This window comes from Pogona vitticeps, chromosome Z (genome assembly GCF_051106095.1).
Source record: "Pogona vitticeps strain Pit_001003342236 chromosome Z, PviZW2.1, whole genome shotgun sequence".
Taxonomy (NCBI): domain Eukaryota; kingdom Metazoa; phylum Chordata; class Lepidosauria; order Squamata; family Agamidae; genus Pogona; species Pogona vitticeps.
In genome coordinates this window covers 2,708,606-2,731,436 of record NC_135799.1, presented here as the reverse complement: position 1 = coordinate 2,731,436, position 22,831 = coordinate 2,708,606, and the positions used below count along the sequence as shown (strand labels likewise).

General features: G+C 45.7%; 1 protein-coding gene and 1 long non-coding RNA gene across 11 annotated transcripts in view; both read right to left on the bottom strand.

The window, feature by feature from the left end:
• The window catches only part of LOC110070403 (anti-Muellerian hormone type-2 receptor-like), a 48,252-nt gene that overhangs the window by 9,864 nt on the left and 15,557 nt on the right, over positions 1-22,831 (bottom strand). For all 10 annotated transcript variants that reach the window (XM_072984820.2, XM_072984824.2, XM_078382607.1 and 7 more), the window contains 2 exons: positions 2,132-2,359; positions 1,401-1,515 (listed from right to left, as the gene is read on the bottom strand). In XM_072984820.2, the coding sequence (XP_072840921.2) occupies positions 1,401-1,515; positions 2,132-2,359 (343 nt within the window). The remainder of the gene's footprint in view (positions 1-1,400; positions 1,516-2,131; positions 2,360-22,831) is intronic.
• On the bottom strand, positions 12,852-22,830 carry LOC144585102 (uncharacterized). The gene is made up of 2 exons (XR_013539600.1): positions 18,473-22,830; positions 12,852-13,462 (listed from the first exon to the last, which is right to left on the bottom strand). It is a non-coding gene; the product is annotated as an uncharacterized LOC144585102 (long non-coding RNA).

Here is a 22,831-nt window from a genome sequence, read left to right as displayed (position 1 = left end):
ATATGAGGTGTTCAAAGCTTAGTTGAGGATTGCCACCCTTGCGTGAATTTCCATGGCAAAGTAGGGATTTGAACCCAGTTCTCCTTAGCCCTCCCCTCATACCACACTGGCATGCCATACCTGACCAGCGGATTATGAGGCACATGCAGGGGAGTGGGTGTAGCTGGAGGGTTCTAATCAGTGGAGCGAAAGGGTACTGAAATGCAAAAAGCGCCAATAGGGTGAATTACCTTAGTGGTGGCCATTAACAAAGAGCAGTTAGGTGGCACACTCATTCCCGCATGTCAAGTATCTGAGTGACACAGTAAGAGAAAAAGCTTCTGTTCCTATTCAAGCCACAGGAAATGCAGTGGTTTGAACAAGAATCCATCGAGAGGTTCAAATCTACCCCTGTAGCTTGATTGCCCCCCCCGAAAGGCTTGCTGTCATACCCCATGCATTAATCAGCTCATCAATGAATGTCTGTATTACCACTAACAACTATTTCTTAATAGCTTCTATTAAAGTAATCATCCCTCTTTGCCTTCTGGTTTCCTCTGATCCCATCATTAGCAACCCCTCAGCTATACAGGGACATGCACAATAATCTGCCAACTGATGTAATATATTTTTTGCATCTGACAAACCGTGGTAGTCCATAAGATTTTATGCTGTCATAAGATGTGTGCCTTTAAGGTCCCACAAGACTTCAACCATCGGATGAACTGTGTTCAAAGCTTATGCCAGTATAAACTGTGTCAGACTTTAAGCTAAAACTTAATTCTGTCATTTGTGCTGCAACAGATTAATATGTTTGCTCCCCTGAACCTGGGAAATAGTTTTGACTCTGTGTAGTGCAGGACTAGGCACAAAGGAGGTCCAAGTGACATGGTCTGTCTCTCAGTGATTCATTGTAGATCATGAGCGATTTAAAATTCTTTGACAATAGCAGCAATAAAATTACTCTGCCTGATAACCAGGCAGAGTTGATTTTACCATGCAGGTACTGTACTGCATACTATTTGTGTGCATACGTGTGTGAGTGTGGGGGTGGGTATGTATATCTCCACAGACCACGCTACAGTATGTACAGCATTCATTATTATCCATGGTTTTTGGCATTTGAGGGAGGAGCTATGGAATTGATCTGCCATGGATATAGAGATCCTACTGTATTTTGATTTTGTGTTGTAAGCATCATCACCATGGGGGCTTTCTTTGGGGTTCTTTTTAGATTACCTATGGACTGGGGTATGTGTGTTGAGGCTTCTACATTTTATGTATCTCATTTGTAAACCTCCCAGAGTAGTAGCATACCACTAGCAGAGTGGTATAAACATTGAACAAACAAACCACTGAATGAATACATAAATAAAGTTCCAGGGCAGCAAAGGACATGCTCAACACCTGTTGCCTCCTACCTTCCTTCCACTGCTCCCCATGTAAGAAAGCAAGGCCCCTGGCAAGGGATGATCCTAGCCGAATAGTGATGTCCCAGGAACAAACATGCTGGCCGAGGAAATTTCGCAATGACCCCTGCAAAGGCAATGCTATTCAACTCAGAATAGGCCACAGGTATACTCAAACTAGCACGGTTATGTGTTCTCACCCATGCATCATTCACATGTGGACTGGCACATGTGAATACCCCCCACCAGAGCACAGACATATCCCATCTCATCCTCCCTCCTGCCTCTGAAATCACACCAGGCAGTGTCTGCATCCTTCCACCTATTTTTCAATAGTCATAAGAGCTAGAAACATGCCCATTGTTTTTAGGAAAAAAATGCCAAATTAAGAAGCCAACAGGGTTACACTTTCTTATGCAGACTCAAAATTTTTGTAGCTTACGTGGAAAAACTGAGGGGATGTAAAAATATAGATAAGACAGAAACTTACTGGTTAGTGAAACACTGGTTTAAATACAGTGGCATAAATTGCAGCAGCACATTACTAGTTAATGAGCCACTGCAACAAGGGACACCAGTTTGCTGCTGCAACTGGACAATATCCCAGGTCGTGCTGTGCTTGTGTCTGTAAAAAAGATATGCAACACATAGATACAGGCAAATGTTTGCCTGGTGTATGCACAAGGGACCATTTGTACACAACCCGAATCATCTCAGCTACTACTGCTGTGCACAGAGCTCACCAATGGGTACAGCGTCAGCACCAGGAGACCACCTTGTTCCATGCTGGGTCCTCCGCATCTAGCAGCCACCAGCTGTATCACATTGTCATGGTTCATCAACGGGAGGCTGTGCACAGCCCACTCCGATTCAAATTGCCAATGGCCCAGAGGGGAAAAAGCTTTGATGGCCACAGGCTGTTGCTTGAATGTTCCTTGCCAGAGCTTGGAGAACTGCCCATGATGGAGAATCTGTTGGGGAAAATATATATATAAAATGTAAAGGTAAGAACAAACATCCAAACTTCCTGGATGAAACCTGTTTGCCAGATGTCATTATTTTCCAAGCACACACTGCTGTTAATGTGAGACCCCTTCTTAAACAGCCTCAGGTAACATTCATGTTACAAACTGGGGCAGCTTCAATGCCTGAAGAGTGTGAAAAGAGTGTTGGAAAACATGTGTCGTGTCCAAAGACTGATAATGTCCCAGAAGTCTAGAGAGAAATAAAACTTTCAGGAGTGTCTCTAGATCAGAATCACTGAGCGAGCCATAAAATCATAAAACCATGGAGCTGGAAGGGGCCCCCTAAGGCCATCCAGTCCAACCCCCTACTCAAGGCAGGAACCCAAATCAAAGCAGTTCTGACAGAGGCTTGTCCAACTCTTCTTGTTTACTGCATCTCAGTGTGCTATTTGTTTGAGCCTTTATATTACTTGCATGATTACTGTTTTCAGCTTCAATATTGCCTTGTAATGATGCTTTTAAAGAGAAGGTGGGGTAAAAGTATTTTAATTAATCAAATAGCTCACTTACCTCAAAAGCCCTGTAAGGATTGCTATAACTCAGTTGTAACTTGAGCACAAACACTTCTAGACAACCAAGTTATACTGAAACCTGAGACGGAAAGTTCCACAGACACTGCCCTCCTCTCTCAATGATACACGAATGACAAACATGGGGTTGTTTTTTGTTGTTGTTTTTTGCTGTCCCTTCTTATTTCCCTTTCATGATATCTGACACCTTTTGCTACAAAGGGTCACCTTCCTATGCTTAACAATAGGGCTGGAATCGCTCCTAATGTTCTAGAAAGCAGGAGGAAAAACAGAGAAGGAATTGCAATGAAAATCTTTGGGTATATCTTTGGAGTAAGACCTGAGCAGAGAGACCTACAATATATGCCTGTCTGCGGAGGCTTTCCTCCTTTGTATCTGAAGAGATACGCTCCACCCCAAAATTTATGTCAAATAGAAACAGTTCTTCCTTAAGGCGCCACTTGAAACCCTGTTGGTTTTTGCTGCAACAGATAAACATAGCTCTCCCTCCGGAAATTTTTGTAATGCCAATGAATCTTTTGGGTTCTCTCCCAACCCCAAGGACTGCTTTAAGAGAGCTCTTATGCAAATAATAATGCGACTGGTCAAGGATTTTAATAGTCTTCCTCAGCTTTCTGCATGTTAACAGACTATCAGATATTAACACCAGTCCTTGTATAAAGGTGACTGGATGGCTCAGGGAGTCAGAGCAAAGATGGTGCAGTTTTCCACTGTGAAAACAGCCACCATCTGTTGTCTTGGCCAAGCCACATGCTCCCAAAATGTCCTCTAGACAGAAGAAGGGCTTAGGGGGACTTTGTGCTAGGAGAACCCTGGAAAGGGTCGTGGTAGGTTGGAATCAACTTGGCGCCATGTAATTATAATTATACTTGTTTTAAAACACGTGCTGGCCGGGCGGCTCAATTTAGGTTAAGGTATCTGGCTGTGAAGCCAGAGGTTGGGAGACTGATTCGCCACTGGGCCTCCTGCGAGTAGAGCCAGACCTGCCCCCGGAAGAAGAAGAGAATGGTGAACCACCTCTGAGTACTCTCTACCTGGGAAGCCCTGAAAGTGGTTGCCATGTCAGAATTTACTTGACATCACATCATCAGGATGATGATGATGATGATAATTGTTATTCTGTGCACTGACCATTCACCATTGCAATGGTTAAAGACAATGAAAACCCACAATAGCAAACTTATGAGGTGGGCTTTAAACTTGCAAGACTATGACTTTGAAGTGAAGGTGGTCAGAGGGTCAGTGAACTGTGTTGCTGACGCCTTGTCAAGAAGACCTGAAGATTGAAGACGGCGAAAGAACATGGACTATGTGTATATATTGATGACAAAAAGTTAAATGTACCTGTTTTTTGAATTTGGTTTGTATGAATAAAGGTAAATTGATGTAATGTATATGGTAAATGTTTAAATGCCTAATTGCTATGGTTAACTTAGAATGTAAGTTTAAGTAAGTATGATATGGTATGTATAACTGTTTTGTGTGTTTTATCCAGGTTGTTTTTTGGAGAAAAGCACCTTAGCTTTCCCCCTACAAAACAACTTATAAAGAGGGGAGGTGTTACATACAGCACTGATGTTACCTGTCTGTCATGGGTTTGGAGGGAAAGTTCCATCCTATGGGGAATGGAAGGCGGGACATCAGGAGGAGGGGCTGTACTGTATATATATGTGAAGGCTGTGTGGTGAAGTGAGAGACGCTGGGATGTGACGAAGCAGCAGCTGGGAAGAAGAAGCTGGTGTGGGAGTCTGTGTGTCAGACAGGGTACTACTGTGTGTCAGAGTACCAACCTGATAGGTTCGGGTGTCTGTTGGTTAGCCAGAACTGATAGGTTCAGGGTCTGTGCTTCAAGTTAAGGGTTCTGTGTGAACCAAACTGTGTGCATGTATGAATGAGAGTAAGCCACGTTACTATATCTTATTCACCTGATCATTTTATTTTCCCTGTGTGTTGTTTTAAATAAACCTTATTCTTTTATTTGTTGAAAATCCATCCCTGGTCTGTGTGACTTCTTATAGGGAATGGTTGGTGGCAGCTTAGTTAACGTGTGGCAGATCCCAGTAGGTCTGGGTTTGTCACATTGATTGGTGTCCAGCGTGTGGGATACGACTGGTCCAGTTGTCCAGCGGTCCAGCAAAGCCTTGGCAAGTGTGCCCAGAGCAAGGGGGGTCTAGTCAGGGACAATCTGAGGCGCGTAGGTAATCTTCTAGGTGTACCTCACGGGGAGGTGCGCTAGTGGAAGAACGTGCCAACTGGGGAGACTAGATTAGAGTGCTCTGAGGCAGCCTGGTTTTGGCGGGAAAAAAGCTGAGGCAAAATTGTGTATAGTAACAGTGATTTAGCCTGCCTGCTGAGAGGCCCAGCAGAGGGGGGTAGGCTCTGACTCGCTACTGTTGCAAGTTAGGGCTGAAGGAACAGCAGCAAGCTCTAGAAGGCTGGTTCTGAGGCAAGGAAAAAAAAAAGTGGTCGTTTTATTTTGAGGCTTGACTTTTTAAAGCAGCCTGTTCTGAGGGGGGATTATGCCCTTGACTCGAAGCCAGATGGCAGAAATGGGTGAAGTGAAAGACCCCCAGGTAGACCAAGGTTCTGAGGATGAATTTGGCTCAGTGCAAGGTGACAGCACAGGAGAGCAAAACCCAGAACTCAGAAAAATACTCATAGCCCAACAGCATGAACTGAGGGTGAGGGAAATGGAAAAAGAAGAAAGATTAGAGAGACAGAGAATTGAATTGGAATTGCAGAGAGAGAAAATGGCGTTTGAATTAAAAAAATTGGAACTGATGAATCAGAACAATAATAACAATAGGGATTCTGAGGGAGGCCAACTGTCTAAAGCTGACCTGAAGAAATTCCCTGTGTACCACAAGGGAGATTGTCCTGAGGTGTTCTTTTCCTTAGTGGAAAGAGCGTTTGTGGACTTCTCAGTGAAGGAAACTGAGAAGATGACCATCATGCGATCTTTAATCAGTGGTAGCCTGGCTGAGGTTTATGCCGAGATGCCTGAGGAACTGATGAAAGATTTTGCAGAGTTTAAAAAACTGGTGTTTGCCAGACATGGGATAAATGCGGAACAGTTGAGACAAAGATTTAGGTCAATCACCAAAAAACCAGAGCAGACTTTTACCCAAGTGGGGGCCCAATTGGTGAGGCTGCTTGAGAAATGGCTATCTCAGGAGGGGACAGAGACCTATGAGCAGCTTAAAGATTTGATAGCGCTGGAACAGTTCTATTCAGTCCTGCATGGGGAATTGAAATTCCAGGTGAGGGAAAGGAAACCAAAATCTGTGGCAGAAGCAGCCGAGATCGCAGATTTTATTTCCCAAATAAGAAAGCCCTTGGGTGAGGGGAAATCTGTAGGTAAACCCAAAGAAACCTACAGCAAGTACTCTCAGGGACCAGGGAAAAGCCAGCAAGGGGGAGGGGCCCATGGTGAAGGGAAGCCCTCAGACATGAAACCAAGACCTCAGATTTTGGAGGGAAAACCAAAACAAGATGAGAGAGAATCAAAATACACCAGAAAATGTTATTTCTGTCAGGGAAAGGGTCATCTAATCTCAGAGTGTGAGAAATTAAAGCAGCTAAAAGGAATTGTGCCTCAGGAGTCGAGTGGAACCAAGCCAAAAGCTGTGTTCTGTGTCCAGAAAGAGCAAGGCTCATTGTCACTGAGGGAGCCTGTTGCCATGGCGACTCAATCTGGAACAGCTACATCTGCTGATCAGGCTGAGGAAAATGGTCCTCTTGTAGAAGTCAGGCGCTGCCTGCTGGTGAGAACAGATTCTCAGTTGTTTGAGACAGCAGGGGTGGACGTAGGAATACTTGACCGTCAGTATAGGGGGCTGCGGGACACTTGTTCCCAGGTAACCCTGTGCCATCCAGATATTATTCCTAGGGAATATATAATCCCGAATGAGAGCATAAAGGTAGCAGGGATTGAGGGGCAGATAATCTCTTTCCCAGTCGCGGAGGTACCTGTCAACTTTCAAGGCTGGAGGGGAGTTTGGCGGCTAGCGATTTCATCGACTCTGCCAGCAGCCGTGCTCGTGGGAAATGACCTGGCTGAACATGTGAAAAGGGTGCTAGTGATTACACGCTCACAAGCCACCACGGGGACAGTTCAAGGGGGTAATGATGAGCCAGAGACGGAAGCAGAGGGGAGTTCAGAAGCTGTGGTGGAAACCTTAACCACAGACAGCAGATTTGGACAAGAGCAAAAGGCAGACGCCACTCTCCAGAAGTGTTTTGAACAGGTGACTGACGCCCAGCTAACACCTGAAACCCCAGTGAGATTTCTGGAGAAAAAGGGGATTTTATATAGAGAGACCCTGAGGAATATCTCAAAAGGGGGAGATGGGATCAGAAGTCAGCTGGTGGTACCTGAAAAGTATCGCCCCATGATCTTACAAAGGGGGCACTCTGACATGTTTGCTGCACACTTAGGGGTGAACAAAACACAGCAGAGAATCACACAGAATTTTTACTGGCCTGATATAGGGAAGCAGATCAGGGAGTTCTGTAAACAATGTGATGTGTGTCAAAGGCAGGGGAATAGCCGCGATAGGACCAAAGCAACGTTGTGCCCTTTGCCTGTGATTGACACTCCGTTCAAATGCATAGGGGTGGATATTGTGGGACCTTTGCCCAAGGCCACAAAGAGGGGGAACAGGTTCATTCTCACAATTGTGGACCATGCCACGAGGTACCCTGAAGCCATACCCTTGACTAACATTGAAACTAACACAGTGGCAGATGCCTTGGTGGGGTATATGTCCAGGATGGGATTTGCCTCAGAAATAATCACAGATTTGGGCGCATCGTTCACATCAAAGCTCATGAAACGCTTATGGCAAATCTGTGGAATTAAGCACAAGGAAACCACTGCTTATCATCCTGAAAGTAATGGGTTAACTGAGAAGTTCAATGGGACTCTAATGCGCATGATTAGGGCTTACTTGGCAGAGAATCCAAACAATTGGGACCAGAAGCTGCAATCCCTTTTGTTTGCTTATCGATCAGTGCCACAAGCCAGTACCGGGTTCAGTCCATTTGAACTTTTATTTGGGAGAAGGGTGAAAGGGCCCCTTGATTTGATCAAACAAAATTGGGAGCAGATCACCCAGGATGACCCACAAGACGTTGTGACATACATAGACACCTTGATGAATGACCTAAAGAGAAATCTAGAGCTGGCAGCAGAAAACCTGCAAGCTCAGAAGGTCAGACAGAAAACATGGTATGACCACAAAGCTAGAGAGAGGCACTTTGACCCAGGGGAGGAAGTGCTTTGGCTTAGGCCCTGCAGAGAGAACAAACTGCAGCTCAAATGGGCAGGACCATATAGGGTCATTTCCAAGATGTCAGACCTGAACTACCTAATAGAGCAGGAGGAGAACCAAGCAAGGAGGGTGGTTCATGTGAATGCCCTAAAACCCTACTACAGAGGGGAACAGAGGGTTTTATTCGCGATAAAAGCAGCTGAGAGTGAGGAAGCTGAATTACCCTTCTGGGAGGGTAGAGGGGAAGTAAAATACAACCCAGAGGAGGTAAAGATCAGTCCTGCACTCACCCAAGACCAGCAGCAAGAACTAAAAATGCTGCTTAGTAAATATCAACAGGTGTTTTCCAACAAGCCGGGGATAGTGAAGGGAGTGATGCATCGGATCCACACAGGGGATGCAACCCCGCAAGCAGTATCCCCATACCGAGTAACGGGACCCTATAGGGACAAGGTGCGGAAGGAGCTGGACGAGATGCTTAGGGAGAACATAATCGTCCCCTCTTCTAGTCCTTGGTCCTCTCCGATAGTCCTTGTGGACAAGCCTGATGGGAGCATTAGGTTTTGTGTTGATTACAGGAAATTAAACCGTGTAACCACTCCTGATGCCTACCCAATGCCCAGGCTAGACAACCTGATTGAAACCATAGGGGGTTGTCGGTTCATCTCATCATTGGACCTGGTAAAGGGATATTGGCAATTAAGAATTGATCCCAGGGATCAAGAAAAGACTGCCTTTTGCAGCCCTTTTGGTCTCTATGAGTTTCGAGTCCTGAGCTTTGGTCTCAGAAATGCACCAGCCACATTCCAAAGGCTGATGGACCAGACCTTGGCAGGGCTCAGTGACTTTACAGTGGCCTACATTGACGACATAGGGATCTTCAGTAATACCTGGGAAGATCACCTGATACACCTGGAGTTAGTGCTGCAGAGGTTAAGTGCAGCAGGGCTAACAGTAAAGGCCAGCAAGTGTCAGCTGGGTAGCCCAGAAATAAAATACTTGGGTCACATGGTAGGGGGAGGAGTGATAAAACCCCTGGAGGCCAAAATAGAAGCTGTTCGTGATTGGCCCAGACCCAACACCAAGAAAAAAGTCAAATCATTTCTTGGGTTGGTGGGCTACTACAGAAAGTTCATCCCGAGGTTTAGCGAGATTGCGGCTCCGCTGACCGATCTGACGAGGAAGACGGCTGATGACCGCATCCCGTGGACCAGCGACTGTGAGGCAGCGTTCCAGAGGTTGAAGGAGGCGCTAATCAACTATCCAGTGCTGCGGGCTCCAGACTTCGACCGGGAGTTCATCATCTACACCGATGCGTCTAACAGCGGGGTAGGAGCAGTTCTTTGCCAGGAGGATAAAAATGGTGACCAGCATCCAGTGTCCTACCTGAGTAGGAAACTTCAAAAAGGTGAGAGACATTTGGCAACCGTGGAGAAGGAGTGTTTGGCCATAGTCTACGCGATCCAGAAGGCCAAGCCTTACATCTGGGGAAGACATTTTATTCTGTGCACTGACCATTCACCATTGCAATGGTTAAAGACAATGAAAACCCACAATAGCAAACTTATGAGGTGGGCTTTAAACTTGCAAGACTATGACTTTGAAGTGAAGGTGGTCAGAGGGTCAGTGAACTGTGTTGCTGACGCCTTGTCAAGAAGACCTGAAGATTGAAGACGGCGAAAGAACATGGACTATGTGTATATATTGATGACAAAAAGTTAAATGTACCTGTTTTTTGAATTTGGTTTGTATGAATAAAGGTAAATTGATGTAATGTATATGGTAAATGTTTAAATGCCTAATTGCTATGGTTAACTTAGAATGTAAGTTTAAGTAAGTATGATATGGTATGTATAACTGTTTTGTGTGTTTTATCCAGGTTGTTTTTTGGAGAAAAGCACCTTAGCTTTCCCCCTACAAAACAACTTATAAAGAGGGGAGGTGTTACATACAGCACTGATGTTACCTGTCTGTCATGGGTTTGGAGGGAAAGTTCCATCCTATGGGGAATGGAAGGCGGGACATCAGGAGGAGGGGCTGTACTGTATATATATGTGAAGCCTGTGTGGTGAAGTGAGAGACGCTGGGATGTGACGAAGCAGCAGCTGGGAAGAAGAAGCTGGTGTGGGAGTCTGTGTGTCAGACAGGGTACTACTGTGTGTCAGAGTACCAACCTGATAGGTTCGGGTGTCTGTTGGTTAGCCAGAACTGATAGGTTCAGGGTCTGTGCTTCAAGTTAAGGGTTCTGTGTGAACCAAACTGTGTGCATGTATGAATGAGAGTAAGCCACGTTACTATATCTTATTCACCTGATCATTTTATTTTCCCTGTGTGTTGTTTTAAATAAACCTTATTCTTTTATTTGTTGAAAATCCATCCCTGGTCTGTGTGACTTCTTATAGGGAATGGTTGGTGGCAGCTTAGTTAACGTGTGGCAGATCCCAGTAGGTCTGGGTTTGTCACAACTCTCTACCTGGGAAGCCCTGAAAGTGGTTGCCATGTCAGAATTTACTTGACATCACATCATCAGGATGATGATGATGATGATAATTGTTATTGTTATTGCTAAACTAAACACTCCCCCAGTTTTATATCTGCTCCAAAATTATGCCAAACATCAGTACTAGTCATGAGTTGTTCCGAGCCACAAACACTAGGTTCCATCCCACCACGCAAAAATGTTTAATTTTATTTGTGGGTTCATAGTTGACACACATAAAATACAAGGCTAGACCTAGGCCAAACACCCTGGCTAGCTACGGTCTGTTTCTGGTCACAAACCCCTGGTGTTTGACTCCTAATGCAGTCGTTAGTCAGGTACTCTTAGCTTTCTTGCTTTGGGGTCATTTCTGGCTTCTTCTTGTGGAAGTCAACTATAACCAATTAGAGTGATCTTTTTAGCTCCTTTTTTAAAAAGGATTTCCTTGTTAACAAACAGCACACTTCCTTGTGCCTTACCATCCCTGTAAGACAGCTGGATCAGTAGCATTCTGTTCTGAGATTTCGCGGCCAAAACCAAAGAACAGGGTGAGGGTCCTTATAAAAATGCCTGTGGGGCAAAGCAGGGGAGTCAAACTGCTTCTGTATAATAAGAAATGCTCCCAAGGCATGGCACTGATGTTCCAGTCTTTGTTTCACTCCAAATGGCACCATACGGCCTAGGGCAGGGGTCCCCAACCCCCGGTCCGCGACCCGGTGCCGGTCCGTGGCCTGGGCTGGACCGGGCCGGCGAGACAGACCTCCCACCCACCCACCCCACCTGCGTGCACTCACCCCCGTTCCACCCATCTGCGCCTGCGCGCGAGCTCCAGAGCGCGTGGTGGAGCGGCCCCTGGGAGGGGTGCTCCACCATTTGCACAGACAAGGTCCTGGCAGAGCAGTGGGGGAGGTGTTGGCATCGGATAGTGTGAGCTGGCGGTGGCCGCTTCTCCTGGCTGCAATAAAATGAAGGATCAGAGCCAGCCGAGGCGAGCCAGCCGAGGCTTCAGCCTCCCTGCCCCAGACCAGAGCAGCAGAGCCCGGGAAGGACTCCTGAGTGCATGGCAGACTGCCTCCCCCTTCCCTCTCGTTTTTTCTCCTCCTCTCGCCTGGAAGCAACGTGCACACCACACACGGACATGGCCGCCGCCACCCCCACCCCCTCAGTTTCCCACCTCCATCCAAGTCCTTTGCAGAGCAGTTAACTTTTTCGCTCAGCTGTCCACGCACGCACCGCCCCCCCTCCATGAAGCTGCAGCCCCACGGACGCTCTTCTTGCCGAGAAGGGGCAATAAAAGTGGGGATGCTGGGGGTGGTGGTCAAGGTCTCTGCAGAGACTGCCACATATCTGAACGAGATGGGGAGGAGATGCGAGCGCCTGAGCGCACCTGTTTGGCCTCTTTGCAGAAAGGAGGAATGAAGGAAGGTGGTGTGGGGGGAAGCGGGGTGGCAGCAGCTGAGGTGGTGGATTGGTGGGGGTCAGATGTTTGCCTCGCTCGCCCCGGCCTCCAACACTTCTGCACCTCCCTGGCTGCTCGCTCAGCCCCTCCCCAACTGTGCCTCCAGGTTCAGTCCCGGCAGAGCAGAGGGGCAGGCGGCGGCGGGTAGGGCGAGCTGGGGGGCCGCCGCTTCTCCTGGCTGCGATAGGCTTCAGCCTCCCTGCCCCAGAGCAGAGCAACAGAGCCCGGGAAGGTCTCCTGGGTGCATCTCAGACCGCCTTCCCCCACTTTCTTTCTCCTCCTGCTGCTCTGGAAGAACGAGAGCAAGAAAAGGTGGGAAGGAAGGGCACAGAAAAAAGCGAGAGGGGGAATCCCTTCTTCTCCTTTGCTCCAGGAGAAGCGGTTTCTTAAACCCCCCCCCAATAGCCCAGGACAAGAAAATCAGCCTCTGCTGGGCAGCCACCCCTTTGCCCCCCCTCGTTGTGCCTGTCTCTGCCCCTTTTCTGGCTTTGGTGTGGTGGCGGTTTTTTCTTCTTCTTTTTAACTTGATCTCTCCTAAAACCAAGAAGGAAAATGTGAAAGGGGGGGGTGTTGGGATCTGGGATCTGCAAGATGAGGGGAAGTAGGGGTCTTGCAGATGAAGTCTCAGTACAGGAATTTGTAGATGAAGCCTCCCCCTCGCCCAGCAAAGGGGAAAAGAAAAGACGGGACACTCGAGTGTATTGCAGCTGTTCAGAGGCGGAATCTCCTGTTCCCCCACCTCCTCCTCTTTTATTGTATCCCCTACTACATTTGCTCTAGTTAATCAATACTATTTTTACCAGAGGCATTTAATTTCCTGAATACACAGCCAGAATAACCAGAGTGCTGGTAAACAGAGACAGCTAATTTCCTTGAATACACAGGCATCAGTAAACAGAGTGGTTGGTCAACAGACAGGCTGGTAAACAGACAGTTAATAGTAAACAGACACAGATAACTCCAAATATACAGACAATGTAAACATTCCTGAGGGAGACACTTTAACTACATTACCCAGAGACAATAGACAGCAGGTTGATGATTATCCTTACTGGAAACTAGTCAGTTTTAGCATGAGGCCTGCCATTGCCACAGATATATACATTGTAACAGCATAACAGCATATATTTTCCCCACAGGGGGAATGCCCAGGAGGAAGCAGGAGCTATCCAAGCACCTCTCTTCACATAAATGCCCCTTTTTATCCCCCATCCCCTATTTTCTCCCCCCTCTCTCTTTCGCTTTCTCTTTTCCTCCCCCCCCCCTGCCCAACACAGGGTCTCTGCCTAGTTCCTTTCCCTTCGTAGCCTCTGTTACATACAGCACTGATGTTACCTGTCTGTCATGGGTTTGGAGGGAAAGTTCCATCCTATGGGGAGTGGAAGGCGGGACATCAGGAGGAGGGGCTGTACTGTATATATAAATGTGAAGCCTGTGTGGTGAAAGGGGAGACGCTGGGATGTGACGAAGCATCAGCTGGGAAGAAGAAGCTGGTGTGGGAGTCTGTGTGTCAGACAGGGTACTACTGTGTGTCAGAGTACCAACCTGATAGGTTCAGGTGTCTGTTGGTTAGCCAGAACTGATAGGTTCAGGGTCTGTGCTTCAAGTTAAGGGTTCTGTGTGAACCAAACTGTATGCATGTATGAATGAGACTAAGCCACGTTACTATATCTTATTCACCTGATCGTTTTATTTTTCCCTGTGTGTATTTAAATAAACCTTATTCTTTTATTTGTTGAAAATCCATCCCTGGTCTGTGTGACTTCTTATAGGGAATGGTTGGTGGCAGCTTAGTTAACGTGTGGCAGATCCCAGTAGGTCTGGGTTTGTCACATTGATTGGTGTCCAGCGTGTGGGATACGACTGGTCCAGTTTTCCAGCGGTCCAGCAAAGCCTTGGCAAGTGTGCCCAGAGCAAGGGGGGTCTAGTCAGGGACAATCTGAGGCGCGTAGGTAATCTTCTAGGTGTACCTCACGGGGAGGTGCGCTAGTGGAAGAACGTGCCAATTGGAGACTAGAGTGCTCTGAGGCAGCCTGGTTTTGGCGGGAAAAAGGCTGAGGCAAAACTGTGAAATAGCAGTGAGCTAGCTTGCCAGCTGAGAGGCCTAGCAGAGGGGGGTAGACTCTGATTCGCAACTGTTGCAAGTTAGTGCTGAAAGAACAGCAGCCTATAGAAGGCTGGGTCTGAGGCAAAAGAAAAAAAAAGTGGTCGTTTTATTTTGAGGCTTGACTTTTTAAAGCAGCCTGTTCTGAGGGGGGATTATGCCCTTGACTCGAAGCCAAGTGGCAGAAATGGGTGAAGTGAAAGACCCCCAGGTTGACCAAGGTTCTGAGGATGAATTTGGCTCAGTGCAAGGTGACAGCACAGGAGAGCAGAACCCAGAACTCAGAAAAATGCTCCTAGCCCAACAGCATGAACTGAGGGTGAGGGAAATGGAAATCAGAAGAAAAGAAAGAGCTGAAATCAGTCAGGCAGAGGCAGATGCCAAGAAAAGGGGAATGGACATGAGGATCAAACAGATGGAACTGAAACACCAAATTAGAATGGTACAATTAGAATTGAAGGTCCTAAATAAGTTTATTAACAATTTATCAGTGGAAGAAATGTCAAAGAAAGAAAAGTATGAGGCTCAGGCCAGACAAAGTGAGCAAGATCTTGAAAAATATAATCAGCAAAAAGATATTAAATTAAAAGAAATCAGAGATAAGACTGAAGAAAAAGTGAAAGAGATAAAAGCTAGGGCTGAGGAAGAAATTTTACAGATCAGGGCTGAGTTTGAGGCTAAGCAAAAGGAGCTAGAAAAGAAATCAAAAGAAGGCACACAGGTTAAGGCACAACAAAACCTGAATTATTCTGAAGAAAACATGAGGGAAACATGGGACCCTAAGTACTCTCAGGGACCAGGGAAAAGCCAGCAAGGGGGAGGGGCCCATGGTGAAGGGAAGCCCTCAGACATGAAACCAAGACCTCAGATTTTGGAGGGAAAACCAAAACAAGATGAGAAAGACTCAAAATACACCAGAAAATGTTATTTCTGTCAGGGAAAGGGCCATCTAATCTCAGAGTGTGAGAAATTAAAGCAGCTAAAAGGAATTGTGGCTCAGGATTCGAGTGGAACCAAGCCAAAAGCTGTGTTCTGTGTCCAGAAAGAGCAAGGCTCATTGTCACTGAGGGAGCCTGTTGCCATGGCTACTCAATCTGGAACAGTGACATCTGCTGATCAGGCTGAGGAAAATGGTCCTCTTGTAGAGGTCAGGCGCTGCTTGCTCGTGAGAACAGATTCTCAGTTGTTTGAGACAGCAGGGGTGGACGTAGGAGTACTTGACCGTCAGTATCGGGGCCTGCGGGACACTTGTTCTCAGGTGACCCTGTGCCATCCAGATATTATTCCTAGGGAGTATGTAATCCCAAATGAGAGCATGAAGGTGGCAGGGATTGAGGGGCAGATAATCTCACTGCCAGTCGCGGAGGTACCTGTGAACTTTCAAGGCTGGAGGGGAGTTTGGCGGCTAGCAATTTCATCGACTCTGCCAGCAGCCGTGCTCGTGGGAAATGACCTGGCTGAACATGTGAAAAGGGTGCTAGTGATTACACGCCCACAAGCCACCACGGGGACAGTTCAGGGGGGTAATGATGAGCCAGAGACGGAAGCAGGTGGGGGGAGTTCAGAAGCTGTGGTGGAAACCTTGACCACAGACAGCCGATTTGGACAAGAGCAAAAGGCAGACGCCACTCTCCAGAAGTGTTTTGAACAGGTGACTGACGCCCAGCTAACACCTGACACCCCAGTGAGATTTCTGGAGAAAAAGGGGATTTTATATAGAGAGACCCTGAGGAATATCTCAAAAGGGGGAGATGGGATCAGGAGTCAGCTAGTGGTACCTGAAAAGTATCGCCCCATGATCTTACAAAGGGGGCACTCTGACATGTTTGCTGCACACTTAGGGGTGAACAAAACACAGCAGAGAATCACACAGAATTTCTACTGGCCTGACATAGGAAAACAGATCAGGGAGTTCTGTAAACAATGTGATGTGTGTCAAAGGCAGGGGAATAACCGCGACAGGACCAAAGCAAAGTTGTGCCCTTTGCCTGTGATTGACACTCCGTTCAAATGCATAGGGGTGGATATTGTGGGACCTTTGCCCAAGGCCACAAAGAGGGGGAACAGGTTCATTCGCACAATTGTGGACCATGCTACAAGGTACCCTGAAGCCATACCCTTGACTAACATTGAAACTAACACAGTGGTAGATGCCTTGGTGGGGTATATGTCCAGGATGGGATTTGCCTCAGAAATAATCACAGATTTGGGCGCATCGTTCACATCAAAGCTCATGAAACGTTTATGGCAAATCTGTGGAATTAAGCACAAGGAAACCACTGCCTATCATCCTGAAAGTAATGGGTTAACTGAGAAGTTCAATGGGACTCTAATGCGCATGATTAGGGCTTGCTTGGCAGAGAATCCAAACAATTGGGACCAGAAGCTGCAATCCCTTTTGTTTGCTTATCGATCAGTGCCACAAGCCAGTACCGGGTTCAGTCCGTTTGAACTTTTATTTGGGAGAAGGGTGAAAGGGCCCCTCGATTTAATCAAACAAAATTGGGAGCAGATCACCCAGGATGACCCACAGGACGTTGTGACATCTATAGACTCTTTAAGGAAGGACCTAAAGAGAAACCTAGAGCTAGCAACAGAGACCCTGCAAGCTCAAAAGGTCAGAAAGAAAGCTTGGGATGACCAGGAAGCCAGGGAGAGGCACTTTGACCCAGGGGAGGAAGTGCTTTGGCCTAGGCCCTGCAAAGAAAACAAACTGCAGCTGGGTAGCCCAGAAAGAAAATACTTGGGTCACATGGTAGGGGGAGGAGTGATAAAACCCCTCGAGGCCAAAATAGAAGCAGTTCGTGATTGGCCTAGACCCAACACCAAGAAAAAGGTCAAATCATTTCTTGGGTTGGTGGGCTACTACAGAAAGTTCATCCCGAGGTTTAGCGAGATTGCGGCTCCGCTGACCGATCTGACGAGGAAGAAGGCTGATGACCGCATCCCGTGGACCAGCGACTGTGAGGAGGCGTTCCAGAGGTTGAAGCAGGCGCTCATCAACTATCCAGTGCTGCGGGCTCCAGACTTCGACCGGGAGTTCATCATCTACACCGATGCGTCTAACAGCGGGGTAGGAGCAGTTCTGTGCCAGGAGGATGAGAATGGTGACCAGCATCCAGTGTCCTACCTGAGTAGGAAACTCCAAAAAGGTGAGAGACATTTGGCAACCGTGGAGAAGGAGTGTCTGGCCATAGTCTACGCGATCCAGAAGGCCAAGCCTTACATCTGGGGAAGACATTTTGTTCTGTGCACTGACCATTCACCACTGCAATGGTTAAAGACAATGAAAACCCACAATAGCAAACTTATGAGGTGGGCTTTAAACCTACAGGACTATGACTTTGAAGTGAAGGTGGTCAGAGGGTCAGTGAACTGTGTTGCTGACGCCTTGTCAAGAAGACCTGAAGAATGAAGACGGCGAAAGAAACATGGACTATGTATATATATTGATGACAAAAAGTTAAATGTACCTGTTTTTTGAACTTGGTTTGTATGAATAAAGGTAAATTGATGTAATGTATATGGTAAATGTTTAAATGCCTAATTGCTATGGTTAACTTAGAATGTAAGTATAAGTAAGTATGATATGGTATGTATAACTGTTGTTGTGTGTTTTATCCAGGTTGTTTTTTTGGGAAAAAGCACCTTAGCTTTCCCCCTACAAAACAACTTATAAAGAGGGGAGGTGTTACATACAGCACTGATGTTACCTGTCTGTCATGGGTTTGGAGGGAAAGTTCCATCCTATGGGGAGTGGAAGGCGGGACATCAGGAGGAGGGGCTGTACTGTATATATAAATGTGAAGCCTGTGTGGTGAAAGGGGAGACGCTGGGATGTGACGAAGCATCAGCTGGGAAGAAGAAGCTGGTGTGGGAGTCTGTGTGTCAGACAGGGTACTACTGTGTGTCAGAGTACCAACCTGATAGGTTCAGGTGTCTGTTGGTTAGCCAGAACTGATAGGTTCAGGGTCTGTGCTTCAAGTTAAGGGTTCTGTGTGAACCAAACTGTATGCATGTATGAATGAGACTAAGCCACGTTACTATATCTTATTCACCTGATCGTTTTATTTTTCCCTGTGTGTATTTAAATAAACCTTATTCTTTTATTTGTTGAAAATCCATCCCTGGTCTGTGTGACTTCTTATAGGGAATGGTTGGTGGCAGCTTAGTTAACGTGTGGCAGATCCCAGTAGGTCTGGGTTTGTCACAGCCTCTTCTGTTGTTTCGTGCATTAGTTTAGGGCGACAGAGGTGACAAAGACACAGCCTGAGTTATTCCTCTTTTAGGTAATGTGCTCTTTTAATTTTCCCCCCTCTTCTCTTCGTGTGTGTGCATGTGTGTGTGTCTGAGGGAGAGAAAGAGAGGTGTGTGTGTGTGTTCCCCCCTCTCCTTCCCCTCACTTTTCTTTGCTTTCCTCTTCCTCTCTTTCCCCTCCCCTTTCTTGTGATTGTGCATTTGTGTATGTGTGTCTGCATGTAAATGGATTTCTCTTTTACGGTGGGGGGGTGAAAAGAAAAAAGAGGCTTGTTTTTTTGTAAAATAGGTTGCTTGTTAAATTCTGCAACTATGGATTAAAATAGGGGGTTTGGATCCTGGAGCTCAGGCTACATACTTAGTGCTTTTATTTCAGATTATAGGGCAAACTGTCTTTGATTCATCTCTAAAGGTATCTTTCCCCACCAAATGAAGGTTGCATCATATCATACACAAAAACCACACAGCAGGCATGCACAAACAATTGTGTTCTCCCATTTTCTCTCTCCTTCAGTCACTATCCTAATTAAACACATGATGCTCTGGATCATTACTAACCTCTTCTTCATCTGTACCTCACTTCCCATCCTGTCCATTTTCAAACTTGCAGCAATGCACCTCATTCATCATCATGTAAGTGCCCACTATCCCTTTTCTCTGCCATAGAACATCATAAAGCTTAAATACTTATTTATTTTAAAAATGAGAGAGGGCAAGACAGTTTGGTAAACGCTGTGGACAGTGGGCATTATTTTGGTGTGCAAGGAAAACTGAACATTGAGACAAAATACGTGTAAACCTCCAAGCCACCTGTACTACTAATTAAAGGAAATCCATTGGCTATACAGTTTATTGATGCATAAAAGCTTGACAAGTATGTTAACAAACCAGCACAGCTATTCAGTTGGTCAAGGCATTAGTCTCTAGTCAGGGGTTCACACATTTACAATACATATGATTGCAAATATATTTAAATATTTTGCACTTTTATGTGTCACAGTGAATTTTGAAGGATTGCAAAGTTAATGCTGGTGACTACCCCACCTGCACCTAGGAAGGGGTTTCTAAGTGCCCTGTTTCATATGGGACATCTCTGTGGCACTTGTCATTGATCTCCCTGTGAAGGCTGCAAAGAGGACCCTTAGTCTGGAACCAGGAGAACAGGAACTATTGGCCAGAATGGAACTATTGGACTGTATGTTTTGTGTAACTTGCCAGAGCTAATTGTGGCTAGTTGAGGAGATGCCAGGGTGGGTCTCAGGATTGGTTGCATAATTCAGAGTATGAACAGGGACATGACCAAGATTCATCTGAGCACCTTGCCAATTAGCTGCAGACCTTGCCCACATACTAGTAGGATTCCATCCATGGGCTGAAATCTTGTGCAGTTACACAAAAGGCTGTTTTAAACACAAATTACGGAAAATGAGGAAGTTTCTGTAGACATCTGCTGCATGCAGATAACATATATGGATATTTCTTAATGAAAGGCAATTTGTGTCTAAATGTTATAATATTGCATTGCTGTGCAACAGAATTTAAGCCATTGACATATTTTACTTAACATTACTGAGCTTATGTGGCACAATGTGCTGCTGTGCTGATTTTTAAATTAAGAGCTACAGTGGATAAAAAAAGTTTACACACCCCTGTTAAAATGTCAAGTGTCTGTGATGTAAAAAAATGAGACAAAGATAAATCATTTCAGAACATTTTCCACCTTTAATGAGACCTATGTACTGTACAACTCAGTTGAACAACAAACTGAAATCTTTCAGGTGGAGGGAAGTAAAAATAAAAAACTGAAATAATATGGTTGCATCTGTGTGCACACCCTTAAACTAATATGTTGTTAAAGCACCTTTTGATTTTATTACAGCACTAAGCCTTTTTGGGTTTGAGTCTATCAGTATGGCACATCTTGATTTGGCAATATTTGCCCAATTTTCTTTGCCAAAACGCTCCAAATCTGTCAGATTGCAAGGGCATCTCCTGTGCACAGCCCTTTTCAGATCACCCCACAGATATTCAATCGGATTCAGGTCTGGGCTCTGGCTGGGCCATTCCAAAACATTAATTTTCTTCTGGTGAAGCCATTCCTTTGTTGATTTGGATGTATGCCATTGTCATGCTGAAAGATGAAGTTCCTCCTCATGTTCAGCTTTCTAGCAGAAGCCTTAAGGTTTTGTGCCAATATTGACTGGTATTTGAAACTGTTCATAATTCCCTCTAGCTTGACTAAGGTCCCAGTCCCAGCTGAAGAAAAACAGCCCCAAAGCATGATGCTGCCAATGCCAATGCTTCACTGTGGGTATGGTGTTCTTTTGGTGATGTGCAATGTTGTTTTTGTGCCAAACATATCTTTTGGAATTAGGGCCGAAAAGTTCAACCTTGGTTTCATCAGACCATAACACTTTTCCCCCACATGCTTTTGGGAGACTTCATATGTGTTTTTGCAAAATTTAGCCAGGCTTGGATGTTTTTCTTTGTAAGAAAAGGCTTCCATCTTGCCACTCTACCCCATAGTCCAGACCTATTTATTTATTTATTTATTTATTTATTTATTTATTTATTTATTTATTTATTTATTTATTTATTTATTTATTGGACTTATATACCGCCCCATAGCGCTACAAGCACTCTCCGGGCGGTTTACAATTTTTTTAATTATACAGGCTACACATTGCCCCCCCCCAGCAAGCTGGGTCTCATTTTACCAACCTCGGAAGGATGGAAGGCTGAGTCAACCTTGAGCCGGCTACCTGGGATTTGAACCCCAGGTCGTGAGCACAGTTTTTTAGCTGCAGTACAGTGTTTTAACCACTGCGCCACGAGGCTGTTTAAGAAGAATATGGGAGATTGTCATCACATGTACCACACAGCCAGGATTTGCCAGATATTCCTGCAGCTCCTTTAATGTTGCTGTAGGCCTCTTGGCAGCCTCCCTCACCTGACCAATTTTCTTCTAGTCTTTTCATCACTTTTACAGGGACGTCCAGTTCTTGGTAATGTCACTGTTGTGCCATCTTTTCTCCACTTGATGATGACACTGTCTTCATTGTGTTCCATGGCACATCTAATGCCTTGGACATTCTTTTATACCCTTCTCCTGACTGATACCTTTTAAACAATGAGATCCCTCTGATGCTTTGAAAGCTCTCTGTGGACCATGGCTTCTGCTGTAGGATGTGACTAAGAAAATGTCAGGTAAGACCTACTAGCACAGCTGATCTTTATTTGGGATTCCTCAGAGACACTTTAAATGATGGCATAACATTCTACTGCATAAAAAGTACTCCCATGCCCCCCATTCACAGATGCTGGCGGTGGCAGCCCCCCCCCCGGTCCTTGGAAGAATGGTCGTCAACAAAACCGGTCCCTGACATTAAAAAGGTTGGGGACCACTGGCCTAGGGAATGCGTCCACCATCTCTCTACCTGTGTCTTCTCCTTGTTTCTTACTATTCTGATGTTGTGCAAACGCAACAATCATGCCTTCATGTTGACCGACAGTACTAGCAGGGAATGGGAGGGGGTGGCATTAGACTAACTGTTTAGAACCAGACACCTGCACTTGTAGGTACAAACCTCCCAAGAAAACTGGCTATCATTTTTCCCTTTGGAAAGCTGTTTTCTTGTCAACAGAAGGAAGGGAATTTGCACATGAGCAACACAGCTTCTGGCTAGAGTTTTCACATATTTGAGAGACAGGATTGTAAGAATTATTGCAACCCTTGTATGTTACTATTAAGAGGCTTCTGGCTTGGAGGGACCTTCTGGGCTGGGATAACTGTCCATACATCCAGCAGTAATTGATTATTTCCCCTCTGCTTCAGTTTTGAAGAGATCCACACCTCTAGACTTACAAATTATTTTCCTGCTCTTTTTTTTCCAATCACTGGGAAGTTAGTCACCATGTAGTCAATATTTAGCTATGTAGTCATGTAGTTAGTCAGGTAAGCTCTGTTGATGTAACCAGTCATTATTTTTCTACAGTATGCTGTTTGTATCTACTCATAACTGTGAGTAAACTGAGCTTTTTATTCTTTCCTTTACCAATGTCTTTGAGTGTGTTAATGACACTCAAAGACGACTGGATCAGTAGCAAGACTAGAAGTGCTAGTTGATGAAAACAATGGATGGTATACTGTGGGGAGACGTGAAACTATTTCTGCTCTGTAGGTTCCTAATTTTTTTTTCGGCTGCATAGCTAGATGATTTTAAAACCACAATAACCATTTCATGTTCTGCTATGAAGGATAAAACAATCTATGGTGATTCTTTAAGTGAATCCACAAATCTTCCCTTAACCAGAGG